The following is a 17,624-nucleotide window of genomic DNA, read 5'->3' on the forward strand; positions in this document are numbered from 1 at the left end:
TACCCCCTTCCTGACCAGGGCCTATTTTGCGATTCTCCACTGCGTGACTTTAACGGACAATTGTGCGGTCGTGTGACGCTGTTTTTCCCACAAACAGAGCTTTCTTTTGGCGGTATTTGATCACCTGTGCGATTTTTTTTTTTTTTTTTTTTTTTGATCATGCGCTATAAATAAAAGAGCGTCAATTTTGCCAAAATAACTATTTTTCACATTTTTTTTTTTTTATATGAAATTCCCAAAAAAAATGTAAAAATCAAAAATTTTTAACATTTTCGGCCAATTTGTTTTATGCTACATATGTTTGGTAAAAAAAAATCGCAAAAAGCGTATTTTGATTGGTTTGCGCAAAAGTTATCTTGTTTACTAACGAAGGGAAAGATTTTTGTCATTTTTATGTTTTTTTTTTTTTTTTTTTTTTTTTTAACCACTTAAGCCCCGGAGGATTTGGCTGCTAAACGACCAGAGGGTATTTTGCGATTCGGCACTGCGTGACTTTAACGGACAATTGCGCGGTCGTGCGACGCTGTACCTAAACGAATTTGGCGTCCTTTTTTTCCCACAAACAGAGCTTTCTTTTGGCGGTATTTGATCACCTGTGCGATTTTTTGATCACGCACTATAAACAAAAAAAGAGCGTAAATTTTGCAAAAATAGCAATATTTTTCCCTTTTTTTTATATGAAATTCCACCCAAAAAAAATGTAAAAATCAAAATTTTTTTATATTTTCGGCCAATTTTTTTTATGCTATCTATGTTTGGTAAAAAAAATCGCAAAAAGCGTATTTTGATTGGTTTGCGCAAAAGTTATTGCGTTTACTAACAAAGGGAAAGATTTTTGTCATTTTTGTTGTTTTTTTTTTTAACGCGTAATGGCGGCGATCTGCGATTTTTTTTTGCGGTACTGCGACATTGCGGCAGAAAGATCGGACCCTTGACTGACATTTTTGACACTTTTGGGGTTACCAGTGACATTTCTACAGTAATCAGTGCTATATATATATGCACTGTTACTGTAAAAATACACTGGTAGTGAAGGGGTTAACTTTATTTGAGAGGGAGGGGCTGTGTGTGTCCCTAGGGGCGTGATTCTAACTGTGATTGGCTGTGGCTTCAACTGTATGCAGAGTGATCAATGGATCTACATAGTAGATCCATGTGATCAGCTCTCATACAGAGAGGAGAATGACAGGCAGCTTGTTTACACAAGCTGCCTGACTTTCTCCCTCTCCCCCGCCGATCGCAGAGTGGCCGGCGGCGATCGGGTCCGCCGGTCACACGCGCGGGGGGGTCCGTGACCACGCGGGAGCGGGAGCGCGCCTCCGGCGGCGCGCGCTCGCTCCCTAAACCCTCACAGGCGAGCGACGTAGACCTACGTCACTTTGCCTGTGAGGGGCTGACCGCCGCCGTAGATAGTCGTGCGGCGGTCGGCAAGTGGTTAAAGCGTAATGGCGGCGATCTGCGATTTTTTTTTTTTTTCTTTGTCTTTTGCGATACTGCGACATTGCGGTGGACAGATCGGTCGGACCCTTGACTGACACTTTTGGGGTTACCAGTGACATTTCTACAGTAATCAGTGCTATACATATGCACTGTTACTGTAAAATTACACTGGCAGTGAAGGGGTTAACTTTTTTTGAGAGGGAGGGGTTATGTGTGTCCCTAGGGGTGTGAAAATAAAATGTTATTTAGGGGGAAATCGATAAATAATCAGGGTTGATGATGGCAACACTGTTGAACACTAGCTGTTTATATTCAGAAACCTAGTCCAAAAGACAAAATGGATACAAAAAATGTATAATCCAGCATTATTTGGTCCTATCAGCCATATATAGCAAGAAAACTATTGTATATAGAATCAATGATGAAAAATAAGTTCCTATAGGGTTTTGCTACAAAACACTACATCAAGAGTTTACAATACCAATGTCTTCTCCTCATAGAATTTTTTCAGAAATTGGTTTTTTTAATATTGTTTTATAAATGTGTTTAAATTCTACCATGAAGGAAGTATCAGTTATGGCCAGAGGTGCCTTGCACTTTTAAAGTGCAGAGCACTGTTTTTTAACTTTATTGAAATGTTACATTCTTTTCAGTTCTATTCAGATACACTGGGAGAATCAGAGCTGCGGTGCAGACGTATTGCAGATCTGCACCACACCTGAAAGCTGCATTTAAGTGTGAACAGGGCGAATAGAAACAGTTGTGTGCCCCTGTGGAGTTCTTTTTTTTTATTTTTTATTTTTTTTGTGTAAAAACACAATCCTCCACACAAGTTGTCAAGTCCTTATGTACTTCTAATTGAACTATTTTCTCAGACAATGTTTTTTTTTTTACTATCTGCTGTTTCTTTTCAGCTTTCTCTGTACATGGATAAGTTTGAGGAATTTCAAACCACAATGGCAAAAAGCAATGAGCTTTTTACAACATTCCGTCAAGAAATGGAAAAGGTTAGTGCTTGTCATCACGGTACCTGCTGTTGTAATGTTTTCAGGAGACTAAATACAGCACTGTGCTGGCCTCTCCCATGAACCATAATCTGCCTGCATTGCATAGAGAGGCACAGAGACCCAGTGATGACATTTCTGGAACTAAACTAAGATGTGTAATAAAATGGAAAGGTTTTATTTAAAAATGTTATTGGCATGTTGATAAGGAGGAATGAGGGACGGGTTGGTCTGCAATATTTTGTCTCATGAATACAAACTGGATTTTTAGAGCTTTCCCCTTCCTCACTTTATGCTTTCAGATGTTTCTTTAAATCTTCAAATAAGATTTGCTTTTTTGTATACTCTCAATCATCCCCTATTCCAGGGATTGATTATTCCCATTCCAGAGAGAAAAAGGTTCCATGGTTTCTACATGAACCTATTCTAGGTTCCAAAGCCAAATGGAGATGTTCGCCACATTTTAGATCTTAAGTGACTCGGCAAGATTCTAGGGGTGCCGAAGTTCTGGAAGGAGTTCACACAGTCCACAGCGACCTCTTTCCAGTGAAGAGATTCCTATTGTCAGTGGACATCAGAGATGGTTACTTGCATGTTCTGATCTTTCCCCCACCAGTGTTATCTGCTGTTGTGGTGACTTGCATGTTCAGTTGGTGGCTTTGGCCTGTTTACAGCTCCCAGTGTGTTCACCAAGGTCTTGGCTCAGGGAGCTGGGCCTCCTATAGACCCAAGGTTTTCCTATAATAGGGTGACTGGGTTCTCCGTTTCCAAAAATCTGCCTTCCAGCTCAGAGGTTACAATATCTGGGCCTTACCCTGCAGGGCCAGATTAACGTAGGGGCTATTGGAGCTGCAGCTCCAGGCCCCTACCTTTTATATAGGCCCCGGGTTGGCCATATTCACTGTTACCGCTCTTCTGTCACTTGTAAACACAGAAGTCAGGCTTCTATGCTCGCTTCCCCAGGCAGCTCCCTCAGAACCTCCCCACACAGCACGAAGGCCGGACAAGGAGGGACAGTTGCCGATGCATGGATGTGTTTATGGGCTTCAGAGACAGCATCCCATGTTGACTTAGGCATGCATGGCTGCACCCTTCCTCCTCTGGGTGCATGCCAAGGCACGGCCCTTAAGGCCCCTCAAAATCCTCAGCACCAAGCCCATGATGCTCTTAATCCGGCCCTGTTACCCTGGATACTGTTAAGCAAGAACTATCTCTCTATTGGAAAAATGCCTTAATCTGAGATCTCGGGTGCACTTGCTCAATATGCTGTCAAATCCCTTGATTTGCCTTGGAGTCATTACCCATTGCCTGGTTTCATTCCTGGTCTCTACAGTGGAATGTTCGGTCCATCGAACTTGGATGCCACAAGAGAGGCTGTTACCCATCAACATTCTAGAGCGGAGGGCGATTCGTCTTGTTCTACATTGGTCGATACAACTGAATGATCTCGTTGTAAGGGTCCAGTTGAACAACAGTAGTGGCCTACATAAATTATCAAGGAGGCATCATCAAACAGTCAAACGGCTAAGGAAGAACTGGATTGAATCCAATCTTGAGCAGAACCTCCTGTTCCTACTCGGTCCACCGTTTATATTCCAGGAGTGGAAAATTGGCAGGCAAATTTCCTCAGCCAATAATGAGTGCCTTTGGGGGAAGTGGGTTCTTCACCCAGAGGTGTGGCACCCCCAGATGTGGACCTTCTGGCATTCAGATTCACTGGGAAATTGGACAGGTTTGTCTCCAGGACCCTGGGATCCTCAGGGGTTTGCAGTGGTTGCCTTGGTGACACTGTGGGACCAGTTGTCCCTAATTTATGCCTTTTTACCATTGCAGCTTAGATCTTGTCTACTTTACAGGATTCAGGTGAAAAAGATTGCGGTGATTCTGGTTGCTCAGGCTTGGTCCAGAAAAACATGGTAACTGACATTGGTAGCGTGTCAGCGGGCATTTTTTGGGTCCTTCTGAACTGACAGGATCTTCTGTTTCAGGTAGGGATGCACCGAATGTTCGGCAACCGAACATTATTTGGCCGAAAATAGCAAAAAAAGCACTTTCGGTGTTCGGCCGAATAAGTAAAAAGGCTGAATAAATTTGTGCCGAACAATAGGGCTGAACGATAGTCGATATGATATTGACTATCGTTCTGTGGCCGTAGGCGATATTCATATCGCCGAGGTCACGATATTTACATAGGTAGGGGGAAGGGACTCGGAGGAGGACAGGAGGACTCACAGACTTCCGTGTTAGGCAGGGGAAGCCGGGACACTTCCGCGGTGAGCATACATACATTACTCACTCGTGCACTGCAGCCCGCCCCACACATTCAGTGAGTCTTACTCTCCTCCCAAGTTTTTTCAATGGCACATTCAGGGAGCCAATCACGCCGTGATTAGCTGCACAGCGAACCAATCACGCGTGCCTGCACACCTGATTGGTTCCGCTGTGCCGCTACTCACGGCGTGATTGGCTTCCTGAATGTGCCATTGAAAAAACTAGGGAGGAGAGTAAGACTCACTGAATGTGTGGGGCGGGCTGCAGTGCACGAGTGAGTAATGTATGTATGCGGCTGTGCTCCTTTCCAGGCTCCTACTAGTCCACCTCCAGCCTCCTACTACCACCACTATGAGAGACTGTCTGTCACTGTATAATCTGATCGAGTCCACACTGACTGACTGTCACTGAGTAATTGATGTTACCATATTAACCCTGACCTGCCCAGTGCCCTGTATCTGCAATTAAAATTTACAAGGCTGCCTGCATGCTTCCTGATTTCCATTCCCAGCATCCTTCCCAATCCCTACAGTGTCACTAACATTAACCCTATGGTACAAGGCTGCAGTGTGCACTGAATCCCATTCCCTATAGTAACATTTAGGGAGAGAGAGACATGAGAGGACAAGAGAGAGAGAGAGACATGAGAAGACGAGAGAGAGAGAGATATGAGAGGACAAGAGAGAGAGAGAGAGACACGAGAGGACAAGAGAGAGAGAGACATGAGAGGACAAGAGAGAGAGAGAGAGACACGAGAGGACAAGAGAGAGGACAAAAAATTGGCAAAATAAATGGAAAAAATGCGAAACACCGCGTTCGGTATTCGGCCTTCGGCCAAGCATTTCATTATTATTCGGCTTCAGCTTTGGCCAAGAATTTCATTTCGGTGCATCCCTAGTTTCAGGGCCCAATTTTCCAGTCTTGAGAAACAGGGGAATCTCTGATTCCATCATTCCTATCCTGCTGGAGGCTAGGAATGCAACTTCAAAGATTTACTACTGGACTTGGAAAATCTTAACATTGCTTTGTGGGAGGCAAGGTGTTTTCATCCTTGCAAGTTGTGGGCCGTATCTTGGCCTTCATCTAGTTGGATGTTGATCTGTGACTGGCCTTGAGTGCAACCAAGGGTCAGATTTCAGCCTTGACCATCTCTTTTCAGAGGCCAATTGCTTCACATTCCTTGGTGCATGCCTTTTGTGCAAAGTATCACACACATTTTTACCCCAGTCAGGAATCAGTGTGGTACCTCCTGTTTTACAGAAATCTCTGTTTTGAACCCATCCAGGGTTTTCCATTTAGTCCTTTTGACACTGAAGGTAATTTTTCTGGTTGCCGTTATTTCGGCTCGTAGTTTTTTTTTTTTTTTTTTTTCGGAAATGGCTGCCCTTATAATGTAAGGAACGTTTCTTCAAGCTCCACCATGACAAGGTGGTTCTTGAGACTCAGTATAGTCTCAGCCTAAAGTGGCTTCTGCATTCCGTCTTATTCAGGGCATTCTGTTGCCTTCTTTTTCTCCTAAGCCTCAGACGCTGTGGGACATGGCAACTTCACCCTCTGGATGTGGTAGCAGGTGTTACCTGAAATCGATTGCTGTGATTCACCGATCAGATTCCCTCTTTGTGCTTCTTGAGGCTAAAGGAAGCCAAAAGGCTTCCAAGCCCACAATTTCTCATTGAATTTGTCAGCTTAATTCTCAAGCTACACGGTTTGAATGGAAAAGTTTCGATTTTAAGGACTGCTTATTCCACCAGGAGTGTAGGTGATAAAGAAAAAAGGGGGTGCTATACAAATGTGCATATGTGTGAAGATACTATGATATCCGAAATAGATTATATATAATATATTTCCAATACCATATTTCATGTATCCCAAATATACATCCTTAATTAAATATATAATATGATAAACCCATTTACAAAAAATAAAATATAATGTTCCACCATAAAAATATCAGATATCCTGTGTTTTGTCTCTTCAGAAAGAATGCCTAAATAACTCACCGGACCAATTGGACCTTTCTAAAAGGTTTAAAATTGATAGTCAAGAAATCACAGCCAGCACTGAAAGTCAAATACAACAACTCCCAATAAATACCATAATTCAATAGTGCAGCACTAAAAAATACATTTTTAAAAGTATAATATTGTAACTACAAAACAAATAAAATGTCTATATTAGAAAAAAAGAAAAAAAATGTCAGTCCTTAATCCAAGATCCCATATGATAGGAGGTGTATAAAAGTAGCACTGGAAAGGGTTAGTCCAACTCCACACCCATAGTGTAAACACAGACTGCTTACAGGACAAATTTGACGCTCAAATGCAGCAGAGGGAAAAATAATGGTCTCCCCAAAACCATGCACTCAATGTCACCACCTAAACTTGTCTGGCAAAATGGATATGTGGGGAAAAGCAGACAAACACTTCCATAGCGTAATAAGTATGAACTCGTTTAATAAATAAAAAGGATTGCAGTTACAAACCTCCAATAAAATCAACTCGTATGTGGAAAAGTAAGGATAGCGGCGTTCCTCCAGATCTCCCTCCAAACTCTCTCATCAAACGGACCAATCGGAGAAGCACATACGTGATGACGTCACCATTGGAAGCCCCACCCTATGCGTTTTGTCACATATAATGTCCTCTGGGGATAGACTGAGACGGCGCATCATCACGTAGGCCGGCTAAAAAATATAAGACCAATAAACATAATATTAACACATATTTATAGCAAATAATTGTAATTTAATTTTATAACTATAAAATAGAACAAATTCCCCAGAGAGTTTTATGATGTGGTCCAAAATCACCATTAATTGGAAACTTTAGCTCTTCTCATTTTAGGGGGAATCTAGAATGTGATCTTTAATAATTGGTAAGGAAAACATTTAGGTCAATATCTTTTCCCATCAAGGGAAACCGTTTTATACTGCTGAATCCATTTGGTTTCGTTCTGAGATATTGGTTTACGATTGCCTCTCCTAAGTGTTTTGAACGCACTATCAATGCTATAAAATGGCAGCAATGTAGGTTAATTATGACATAACCGAGAATGGTTGGATACACGGTTTCCTGTCCCTTTTTTTATTTTTTTTTTATTTAGTATATTATTCTTTTCATTCTAATGCACAACATGCATGTTCTGCCCACATACTGTAATTTGCAAGGGCATTCCAACACATATGTGACATTTTTAGTGTCGCAGGTCATAAATTGTTTCACTTTGTATTTTTTTCCCCATGGTATGGGATTGAAATTCCTCTGTTTTTCCTATTTTTTTTTTTTTCCTGGGTGATCCTGCAAGCATTACATCATCTGCACCTATAAAACCCTTTCTAAGAAAAAAAAAATGACCACATTTTTAGGAGGGTCCAAAACATTAGATGCTATTTTCTTGTCCATGCATACAGGATCTTATGATGCGATACAGTATTTAAGCAGGTAATGTTTTGAGAATCTAGACAATTGTATACAGTTGAAAGACGATTTAACAAGTGTTGAGTAAACTATAAAAAAGACTTTGCCCCAAGGAAAAGGAAATGATTTCAATCCTTCCATTTGATGTTTTATTATTTAGATGACCAAGAAAATAAAGAAACTAGAAAAAGAAACCATTGTGTGGCGTACTAAGTGGGAAAATAACAATAAGGCCCTATTACAAATGGCTGAAGAGGTGAGTATGACTTTGTCCAATTTTTTTTTAAAAGCATCCTACAAGTCATTTCTCTGATTGTGGCGTTTTGTGTATCTTCTATCATGTAATCCTAATGAATTATAAGCTTTTCAATCAAAAATAATTTAAATATCTCTTTGAGAGGTAAATTTTATAGTCCTGGAAGGATTGTTTAGTTTTGATGATTTTAGTGATAAAGCATCTGTCTCATTGTGGGCCGGTTCACACCAGGAATTGTACAGGAACACGCTGCCCATTCATTTTGACTGGGTTGAATTGCACTGGACCGCACTAAAGTAGTGCAAGCACTACTTTAGAAAATGCACTGCACCTGGATCACATGGTACTTCTGTACCATACGATCTGGTGCAGACAATTGCATTGCATTTGCGACCTGCGATTGGAGTGTCGTTAATTTAATATTGGCACCCGCTGCAGTTCTCAACTGCAGTGCAAGGAATGCGGGTTCCCTACACCACGTTCTGGTGTGAGAGGGCACTTACACCAGAAACCATGTGTGCAGGCTCTTTGCTCATACTTGTCAACCTACATGACAATCAAACACAGGAAGAAAATGCACAGAACACGCACAGCTGCTGGTAACCTCATTTGTAATTTGTTTGCTCCCTGTATTTGCAGGAAAATGCTCATATGGGAAAAAACACTTGGCGGTCTCTTGAATGGGCAATATAACAGGATATTTGAATTTACTATAAAATTTTGTTCCTTGAAATTCAAAAAGGGACACAGGTCCCACTCCTCTGTGTATGATCATGTTGTCAGTACTACTTTGCTACAAACCTGAGGCATGCAGGTTGTAGGAGGGGATATCCTAGGCCAGTCTAAAGTTTTTTGTTTGCCAGTGTTGAATCCTTTCGTAGGCAACATTGTAACCCAACGATGAAAGACTTCTGGTGTGCCCTACAGTGGTTGTAACCCTTAAAAAAAAAAAAAAAAATGTGATCCTCCTGCTCCTTTTAAAGTGTGAATAACTGCACAGTGTTTGTGCTAAATGATGTTACAGCCAGCATAATGTTCTCCACAGCTTCTCCAGACTCTATAACGTCTGTCGCATGCTCAGGGTGAGCCTGCTCTCATCTGTGAAAAGCACAGAGCGTTAGTGGTGGACCTGCAAATTCAGGTGCTTATTGGCAAATGGAGATCGAGCTCCATGGTGCAGGGCAGTAAGCACAGGGCTCACTAGAGGATGCCGGGTCTTCAGGCCACCCTCATGAAGTCTGTTTCTAAATGTTTGGTCAGAGACTTTCACCCCAGTGGCCTGCTGGAGGTCATTTTGTAGGGCTCTGGCAGTGTTCATCCTGTTCCTTCTTGCACAAAGGAGCAGATACTGGTCCTGCTGATGGGTTAAGGTCCTGTCTCCTGGAATCTCCTCCATGTTCTTGAGACTGTGCTGGGAGACCGGTAGTGATATTGACCCTAGCCAAATGCAAAACTAGTGTAAAAAAAGTCAGAAAAGATGAGAAGGGAGAAAAATGTCAGTGGCCTCCACTTGTAAAACCATTCCTGTTTTGGAGGTGGTCTCCTTTTTGCCCATCTAGTACACCTGTTGTTAATTTCATTAACACCAAAGCTAAAACTGATTATCAACCCCCTCTGCTACTTAACTGACCAGATCAATATCCCAGGAGTTTAATTTAATTGATGCTATAGTCTGATCAAAAAGTGTTCCTTTAATTTTTTTGAGCAGTGTATTTTTTTTTTTTAATATATAAAATATGCGCTGGGGCACATAACATCATGGAACAGAGGGGAATCTATTAAAGTGGAGTTCCACCCATTTTTGGAACTTTAGATCTTTGTAATCCCCTTTAAAATGGCTTTTACCAATGGAAACTTTTTTTTTTTTTGCTAGTAAATACCTTAATTTCGGATTTATTCCTCCTCTCCTCACTTCCTGGTCCGATCGGCGATGACGTCATTCGGCGATCCGCAGTGCCTGCTGGGATGTATTCTATTCCAGAAATCTCAGTAGCTGTATCTGTACTGAGCCGTGCCTGCCCCGCCTCCGCCCCGCCTCCTCTCAATGAATTGCATTGTATGAATGTATTAAGGCTGTTCTCTGCCCAGCCTCCGCCCCGCCTCCTCTCAATACAACTCAATGGGAGGAGGCGGGGTGGAGGCGGGGCAGAGAACGGCCTTAATACATTCATACAATGCAACTGAATGAGAGGAGGCGGGGCGGAGGCGGGGCAGGCACGGCTCAGTACAGATACAGCTACTGAGATTTCTGGAATAGAATACATCCCAGCAGACACTGCGGATCGCCGAATGACGTCATCGCCGATCGGACCAGGAAGTGAGGAGAGGAGGAATAAAGCCGAAATTAAGGTATTTACTAGCAAAAAAAAAAAAAAAAAGTTTCCATTGGTAAAAGCCGTTTTAAAGGGGATTACAAAGATCTATGTATTCCAACCTATTAAAAATGGGTGGAACTCCGCTTTAAGTACACAAAGTGGCTTTACAACCACTTTAATGCATAGACACAAGAGGGTGCCTCCATCTAGGTGTAGTAAATTATTAAAAAAGCATAAGACAATAAAAATGCACTCATTAGATAAAAGTAGATCAAGGCTTGTTATAGACCCATATAGACCTCCATAGGATAACCGTGAGGCTGCAGAGCTCAGTATGTATGTGGCTAGTTAAAGCACAGTTCTGGATGATGGAAATGCAGCTGTCAGATTTCAGGCTGAAACATAAGCATCAGCAGCTTCCAGAAGTGGCAAGATGGCCGTGGCTCCAAACCACCTCTCTCTGCTGGGTGATGATAGGAAGTGCAGGGATGTGGCTACATGTTTCAGAGCTGACAGGAGGGCCCCTTTATCAAATCATAAGAAGGAGATTGGCCAAAGAACAAGTCTTTATATGTTGTGAAGAGTGGCAGGGGGCGGGAGTAGGAGGCCAGTACTATTCACTCCTGTTTAACCAAAAACTATTACTAGACAATGCATTTGAAGGAAGGAACAAGGGGATGGATAACGCTAATGTTAATTGACCCTAGAGCAACCAATACTGTCCATTACTGATACATTCTATATTATACTATTATTCACATTAATTCACATTTTAGTTCTTAGTTTTTTGAGTATGGACAGTAATGTTTTTGCACCGGAGCCTGTACGTGCTCTTTTCTCTTGCATCTTCACAGTCTACAGTCCCTGCTGATTCAGAGAGCAGCAAAGTGGTGCTTAAACTCAGAGACTTAACCCAGTATTGTTGGATTGCACTATTTGGGACTTTAGTTTCTGGATCTGTATAGACCAAATCGCAAGTACTGCATATAGTGTGTTATAAACCAGCAGAACGGGAGTAATGGTGGTGTTTAACTTTCCAATTAACCCAGTACTTCCCGATGCTCAGCCCATATAGCTTACTCATTAAAAGTCTTCAGAGACTTGGTCACTCCAGAGGCTGTGTAATGATTCTGGACCTAGAAAGCGCTCTGTGGCTAACACAGTACATGAAAGTCTAGAAAGCACCACAAGCAAAGCCCAATGCCTTACGTTCATATTCTATCCCGGAAAAATAATCTTCTATCCTTTGAGATCCAGCCCCCAACGCAATTTCAAAGAAAGTCTCTGACCTGGATAACCGCATAGAGAACCCAGCTAGAAAGCATGTAGCACACTTTATTGGGGGGGGGGTAACTAGTTAAAGAAGGATTAGACCTTCATTTGCCTTGGACTAGTGCAAAAATAAAAAAAAACAAAAAATTCTGGGAGCTGAAGGGGTTATTCCCAGCTGGCCAACGTGTTTTTCCCTAATGAACGATAAAGAATTTTCTTTCCTCGCTCCTTGCACAAAATAAATGATTTCTCCAGGATCCAGCTGCCTGCACTACATGGGACATAATTTATTACAGGAAAATGATGTGGCTAAAGCTGTAAGTATTTTGCTTCAATTAATTTGCTATACTTTGTGGCCTGCCTGGCTAAGGAATGTGTTGACGACGTGAGCCAAAAGAGTCTGCATAACATGGGTACTTGATGGTCCTGTGTGTTTCCCATAGTACTATGTACCTAGTACCTTCTATGTACCCCAGTGTAAGAGAACACTGATTAGATAATTTGTGAGGCTGTGGAAAACTGAAGAACATGCACAGTTATGCCTCAAGCACACTGGGCTTTCTTGACGCTTTTACAGGCATTTGTTTGATTTTTATTTTTTTTTTGTCCAGCATGTAAAACCCCCTTTTTGTAAGTCTTGTGTGTCCACATCAATGTTTATCTTTGTATTAGGAGAAAAGCATTGACAGGCTGGGGAAAAAAAAACACCAAAGGCTCGTTGAGGAGAGTTTGAAGTGCAGGAAAACGCTAAACGTGTGTAAATACATGTAAACTCTAGACACTTCCAGTGTTTGAGCATTAATGCATCCCAATGCCGAGAATAAATTCATATTAATGCTAATATCTTCTGGTTCTAGTGTTCTTAAAAGCTAAACAGACGCTCTGTGTGCATGAGGCCTTAGTGGACCTTCAAGATTTGAGATGAGCATCAATGACATTGGGCATTTTGTGGTGTATTAACAATTCCTACTTCTTTTCTAGAAAACTGTTAGGGATAAGGAGCACAAAGCATTGCAAGTGAAACTGGAACGTCTGGAAAAACTCTGCAGAGCCCTCCAGACAGAACGCAATGAGCTCAATAAGAAGATTGAAGGCCTTCAGGATCAAGTGTCTGATTGTGATGGTGGTGGCACAGCTGATGGAGAGTCATTAGAGACTCATTCAGTTGAATCTCCAGAAGAGAAAATTGTGGTCACAAGTAAAGAGTGTGGAATCCAGCCTTTATCTGAACCTCCACTACCAGACAGACAAATTGTGTTGCAAAAGACTGTCTCAAAAGGGCCGCTTTCTGGCATTGATTCTGTTGACTAAAAAGGGGGGGAAATAACACTGTTAAGAACACAGATACACAAGCATATGTATATACATAAAAATATACATATATATTTTGTGTATAACTTTGTTGGTGGTAATTTGTTTTGTGGTGAGAGATTTCCTACTTTTTCTACTATATTTGTATTTTCCTAGGACTACTGGAGTACATGTGCTACATAAAGCTTCCTAGCAACAACACAGTCTAATAGATTTTCTCATATACCCCTTTTTGGTAGCTGTCTGTATTTTTGTTTTGGTTTTTTTTTTCTAATATGTCTGAGCCACATAATCTAGGCCCAGGTTTTTTTAAATCTAAGGCTAGCCATACATTATACAATTGTCCGTTAGATTTACCAAAACCATATAATATGAGGTCAAACCTAAACACTTTATGCAAGCAGGGAGGCCCTTGTACTACATAGTTGAAGGTAAAGGAAATTGAATAAGAATATTGTATAATGTATAGTCTGGCCAGCTTAAGTGTTTCTCAGAAGGCGCTAATGAAAATAGCCATTCCAAGTCTTGATCTGCATTCTGTGGCACCTATTCAATATTTGTGGAAGATTTCCCTTAAAAGGGGCTTTCACAATTCATGAGTAATAGATACCTTCGTAGCCAACATAATGGATGGCTGTACAACATGTCACACAATTGCTGCTATAAGTCATTCAATTTTATTCTGTTACTAACATGAGTAAAGATAGCCAACTATACCAACATTAAGCAGAGCAAGGATATCATATGTTCAAACCATGTGGTGTCTGAAGGGAGGGGTGTGTTGCCACATCAGTATCCTGGAGCTCATGCTAATTAGCCAGCTCAGTTACTGATATAAACTACAGCCTGACCTGGGAGGGCAGGATCTAATGACTAGAAATGCTTGGTGGGCATTAGAATTGCCACCCCCACAATGGAGTTTGAAGATAGCGGTACTTTACATATTTTGCATGTTATTGAACATTACAAGTCATGTTTTTTCCACTAGAAGTGTTATACATATAAAGACTATTGTAAAATAATGTTTGTTAGATCTGCATAGATAGATCTGTAATTTTAAGAAAGTATTTTGGGTCAGTTCTAATCGCTCACAAAAACATTTGACACATTTATGGTCAGATTGGTTTATTGTAAAATGGCTGTGCAGTAGTAATTGTATCGTCCACATTTAGTTGCCATTCACATGCATACTTTCAGAAGTCTAAATGATGTCTATCATTCTAAAATTGTCTGGGAGCAGACAAATTATTGGTAGATACACCACTGGATAAAAATAACCATCATTACCATGTGTTCTCCATCTAGCCCAGAGTTCTGATGAGACCGTGTTTGTTTTTCTAAATAACAAACATGTTCTACTTACCTCTGCGCAGTGGTTTTGCACAGGGCAGCCATAAATTCCTCCTCTTCTTGGGTCCTTCATTGCTGCTCCTGTCCCATCCCTCCTATCGAGTGCCCCCACATCAAGCAGCTTGCTATGGGGGCACCCTAGCCAAGCTGCAGCTCCATGTGTCCATTCAGATACAGAGCTGCCGTTCGGCCCTGCCCCCCTCTCTCCTGATTGGCTCACTGGCTTTGACAGCCGCGGGAGCCAATGGTGCCACTGCTATATCTCAGCCAATCAGGAGGGAGAGTCCCAGGATGGCCGAGGGACTCGTAGATGTCGCTGGACAGAGAGTGGGCACAGGTAAGTATTAGGGGTGCTGCTACGCACAGAAGCCTTTTTATCCTAATGCATTAAGATAAAAAAAACCTTCCCGACTTGACAACTCCTTTAAAGAAAAAAACAGATATAGTTCATCTGCGGTATATGTTTTTCTCTTTTGTTCATTGACGGACACAGCTCCTGGTTTTCATAACCATTGGGTTATACTGCCCTCTATAGGAGTAAGACACTAGGCCAAAAAAAATTTTGGCTACACCCATGGGCAGTCCCAGGGGGTATACTCCCTCTCTCTGCTATAGCCACTCAGGGTTTCTCTGCCTAGTCGGGAGTAAGGACCTAGTTCGTTGCTGGGATCTCTGGTCCTGGCAATTTTTTTTTTTTTTCTTTTTAGATTTAGAATTTTTTCTCCTGGATTTTTCCTGTGAGATCTACAATCAACTGACCAAATGGGCGATGGGCTGGATAATCTAAATAGAGTGGTCACCCCAGTCTAGCCAGTGAGGGCGCGCAGACCTCAGCTCCGCGCAAGGTCGGCCACGACATAGTCCCATTAGATGGGACTAGCCTGCGAGTTCACGTACGTTCCTCCTGGCCAACAGCCCCCCCCCATTTTAATGGAGAGGGGTTCTGTCTGGAGCAGTGCCCGCCTGGTTCCTGGTATGGTGAGTAGTTGTTCCCCCCCCCCCCCCCCTCTCTCCCTCTGGAGGGTTTTGAGGTGGACATGGGCCCCTCCTTGGGATGATCAGACCCCCGGGTTCCCCTCCTTCCTGCAGGCACCTTCCCTTGGCAAGTCATCTTCCCCCCTCAAATATGTTGGGGCTGTTTGGGTGGTCTGGCCACTGTTCCTGGGGTGGGGGCAGGGCGCTTACTAGCGATGGGGGACGTGGGGGTTGTACCTGCTGGGGGCTCCTGCCAGGGCCCCTCATTCTGTTTGGATCAATCCGTGAGGCATGGCCTCCTTCCTGTGTCCCTATATGCCTCGTGTTGCCGTGCAGGGTCGCCATTTTGTTGTAGCCTGTGTATTCCTATACACTGCGGCCATGTTTGTGTAGTCCGGCGGCAATTTTGCTGTGGTTTGCCATTGAAAATAGCGGTGGCCATGATAGTGGAGCCCTGTGGGTGGTGTTTTTCGCCGGTGGGAGCCCCTCTGCATGTGTAGTGCATTACCCTGGTGGCTGCAGGCACTTGTTTCTATGGGTGGGGAGTCTAGGGGGGGGGTCCTCTCCCTCTCTGCTGAGGATCTCTTGGTGCCTTGTGCATGGTGACCAGGTGATGCTGCCAGCACGGTGGGGGTTGTCCCTTTAGCAGTGTTTTACACCTTTTGTGGGGTCCCCATGGTGACTCATGGAGTCTTTGGAACACCTGGTTCCCCTCTCTGAGGCCAAATGACCAAAGCGTCCCCGTGGGGTTCCTAATCAGGCGTTACCCCTATGAGGAGTCCCTTCTTAAGAAGTGGACTGTGCCACCACTGGGAGATCCTCTGGTTTCCAGATTGAACAAGGCAACCATGATTCCGTTTGAAGAGTCCCTGGCCTTTAGAGATCCGGCTGACCGGAAGGTGGAGGCTGAGGGCCGCAATATGTACACTCTGGCTGGTTCGGCAATGAGGTCGGCAATCACCGTTGCCCTAGTGTTGCAAACTCCGACCGAGTGGGCAAAGCTTACGCCGTGACCTGAACGGGGAACAGCTCCCCTCTGCCTTTGGCGAGCTGGTGGACCGGGAGCTGCAGTTTATCTGTGATGCCTCTGTTTTGGCAGTGGTCCTTCGGCATGTCTTTTGGCTCAAGTTCTGGTCTGCGGATCAGACTTCAAAAAATGCCTTTGCTGATATTCCTTTGCAAGGAGATCGCCTGTTTGGTGCTACCCTAGATGACCTCATTAAAGGTCTCACGGGCGGGAGAGAGTACTTTTCTTCCTCTTGCTATTAAGGGCAAGGAACCTTGTCGCAGACGTGGGCCTTCCTTCTCAGCTCAAAAGATTTTCCATCCATTAGGGTCAACTGACAAAGGGCTCTTCAGGATAATCCAAACTATCCTGGTCTGGCAAGCTAAGATCGGGCTTCTCCAGACCCGCGGACAAAGGCTCCTTGAGCATGAAGGTGCGCACTCACCCGTATCGGGGGTGGGGGGACGTCTTCGCTGGTTTCCGTATCTGTGGAAATCCCTGGTGCAAGACAAGTGGGTCCACTTAGTCATTTGGTCCAGCTACAAGATCCTTTCAACTTGCGCCTGTCCCCAGACCTCTTACAGGGCCTGTTTAGGGCGGTACAAGACCTGTTCCTTCAAGGAGTGATTGTCCCGGTTCCGATTTCAGAACGTTTTCAGGGTTTTTACTCAAACCTGTTCTTAGTCTCCAGAAAGAAAGGCAAGGCGCTCAACTGCTTTGGACCATGGGGAGTGTTCCCCTCATCCGGAGGGGGTTTCATCAGCTGTGTCTCCAGTGGGGTACCCCAGAGGTGGATTTGTTGCGGTTTCAGCTCAACAGAAAGGTGTAAAGGTTTGTGGCTTGCTCAAGGGATCCTCTGGCGGATGCCACAGACGTGCTGTTGGCCCTGTGGGGGTATCGTCTGATTTACGCCTTCCCTCCTCTCAAGCTTCTGTCCAGACTTCTACGCAGGATCGAGGCAGAAGGAATTCCAGTCATCTTAGTGACTCCGAACTGGACTCATCGGGC

The 17,624-nt window shown here is 43.4% G+C and overlaps 1 protein-coding gene across 1 annotated transcript in view; it reads left to right on the top strand.

Moving 5' to 3' along the window:
- The window catches only part of TXLNG (taxilin gamma), an 87,322-nt gene extending 73,832 nt beyond the window's left edge, over positions 1 to 13,490 (top strand). Inside the window, exons 8-10 of the mRNA XM_082246502.1 lie at positions 2,355 to 2,447; positions 8,292 to 8,387; positions 12,956 to 13,490. Of these exons, the coding sequence (XP_082102628.1) occupies positions 2,355 to 2,447; positions 8,292 to 8,387; positions 12,956 to 13,285 (519 nt within the window). The 3' untranslated portion in view covers positions 13,286 to 13,490. The remainder of the gene's footprint in view (positions 1 to 2,354; positions 2,448 to 8,291; positions 8,388 to 12,955) is intronic.
- The last annotated feature ends 4,134 nt before the right edge of the window (positions 13,491 to 17,624 follow it).

The sequence above is a fragment of the Pelophylax lessonae genome (assembly GCF_965119305.1).
Source record: "Pelophylax lessonae genome assembly, chromosome: 2".
Taxonomy (NCBI): Eukaryota; Metazoa; Chordata; class Amphibia; order Anura; family Ranidae; genus Pelophylax; species Pelophylax lessonae.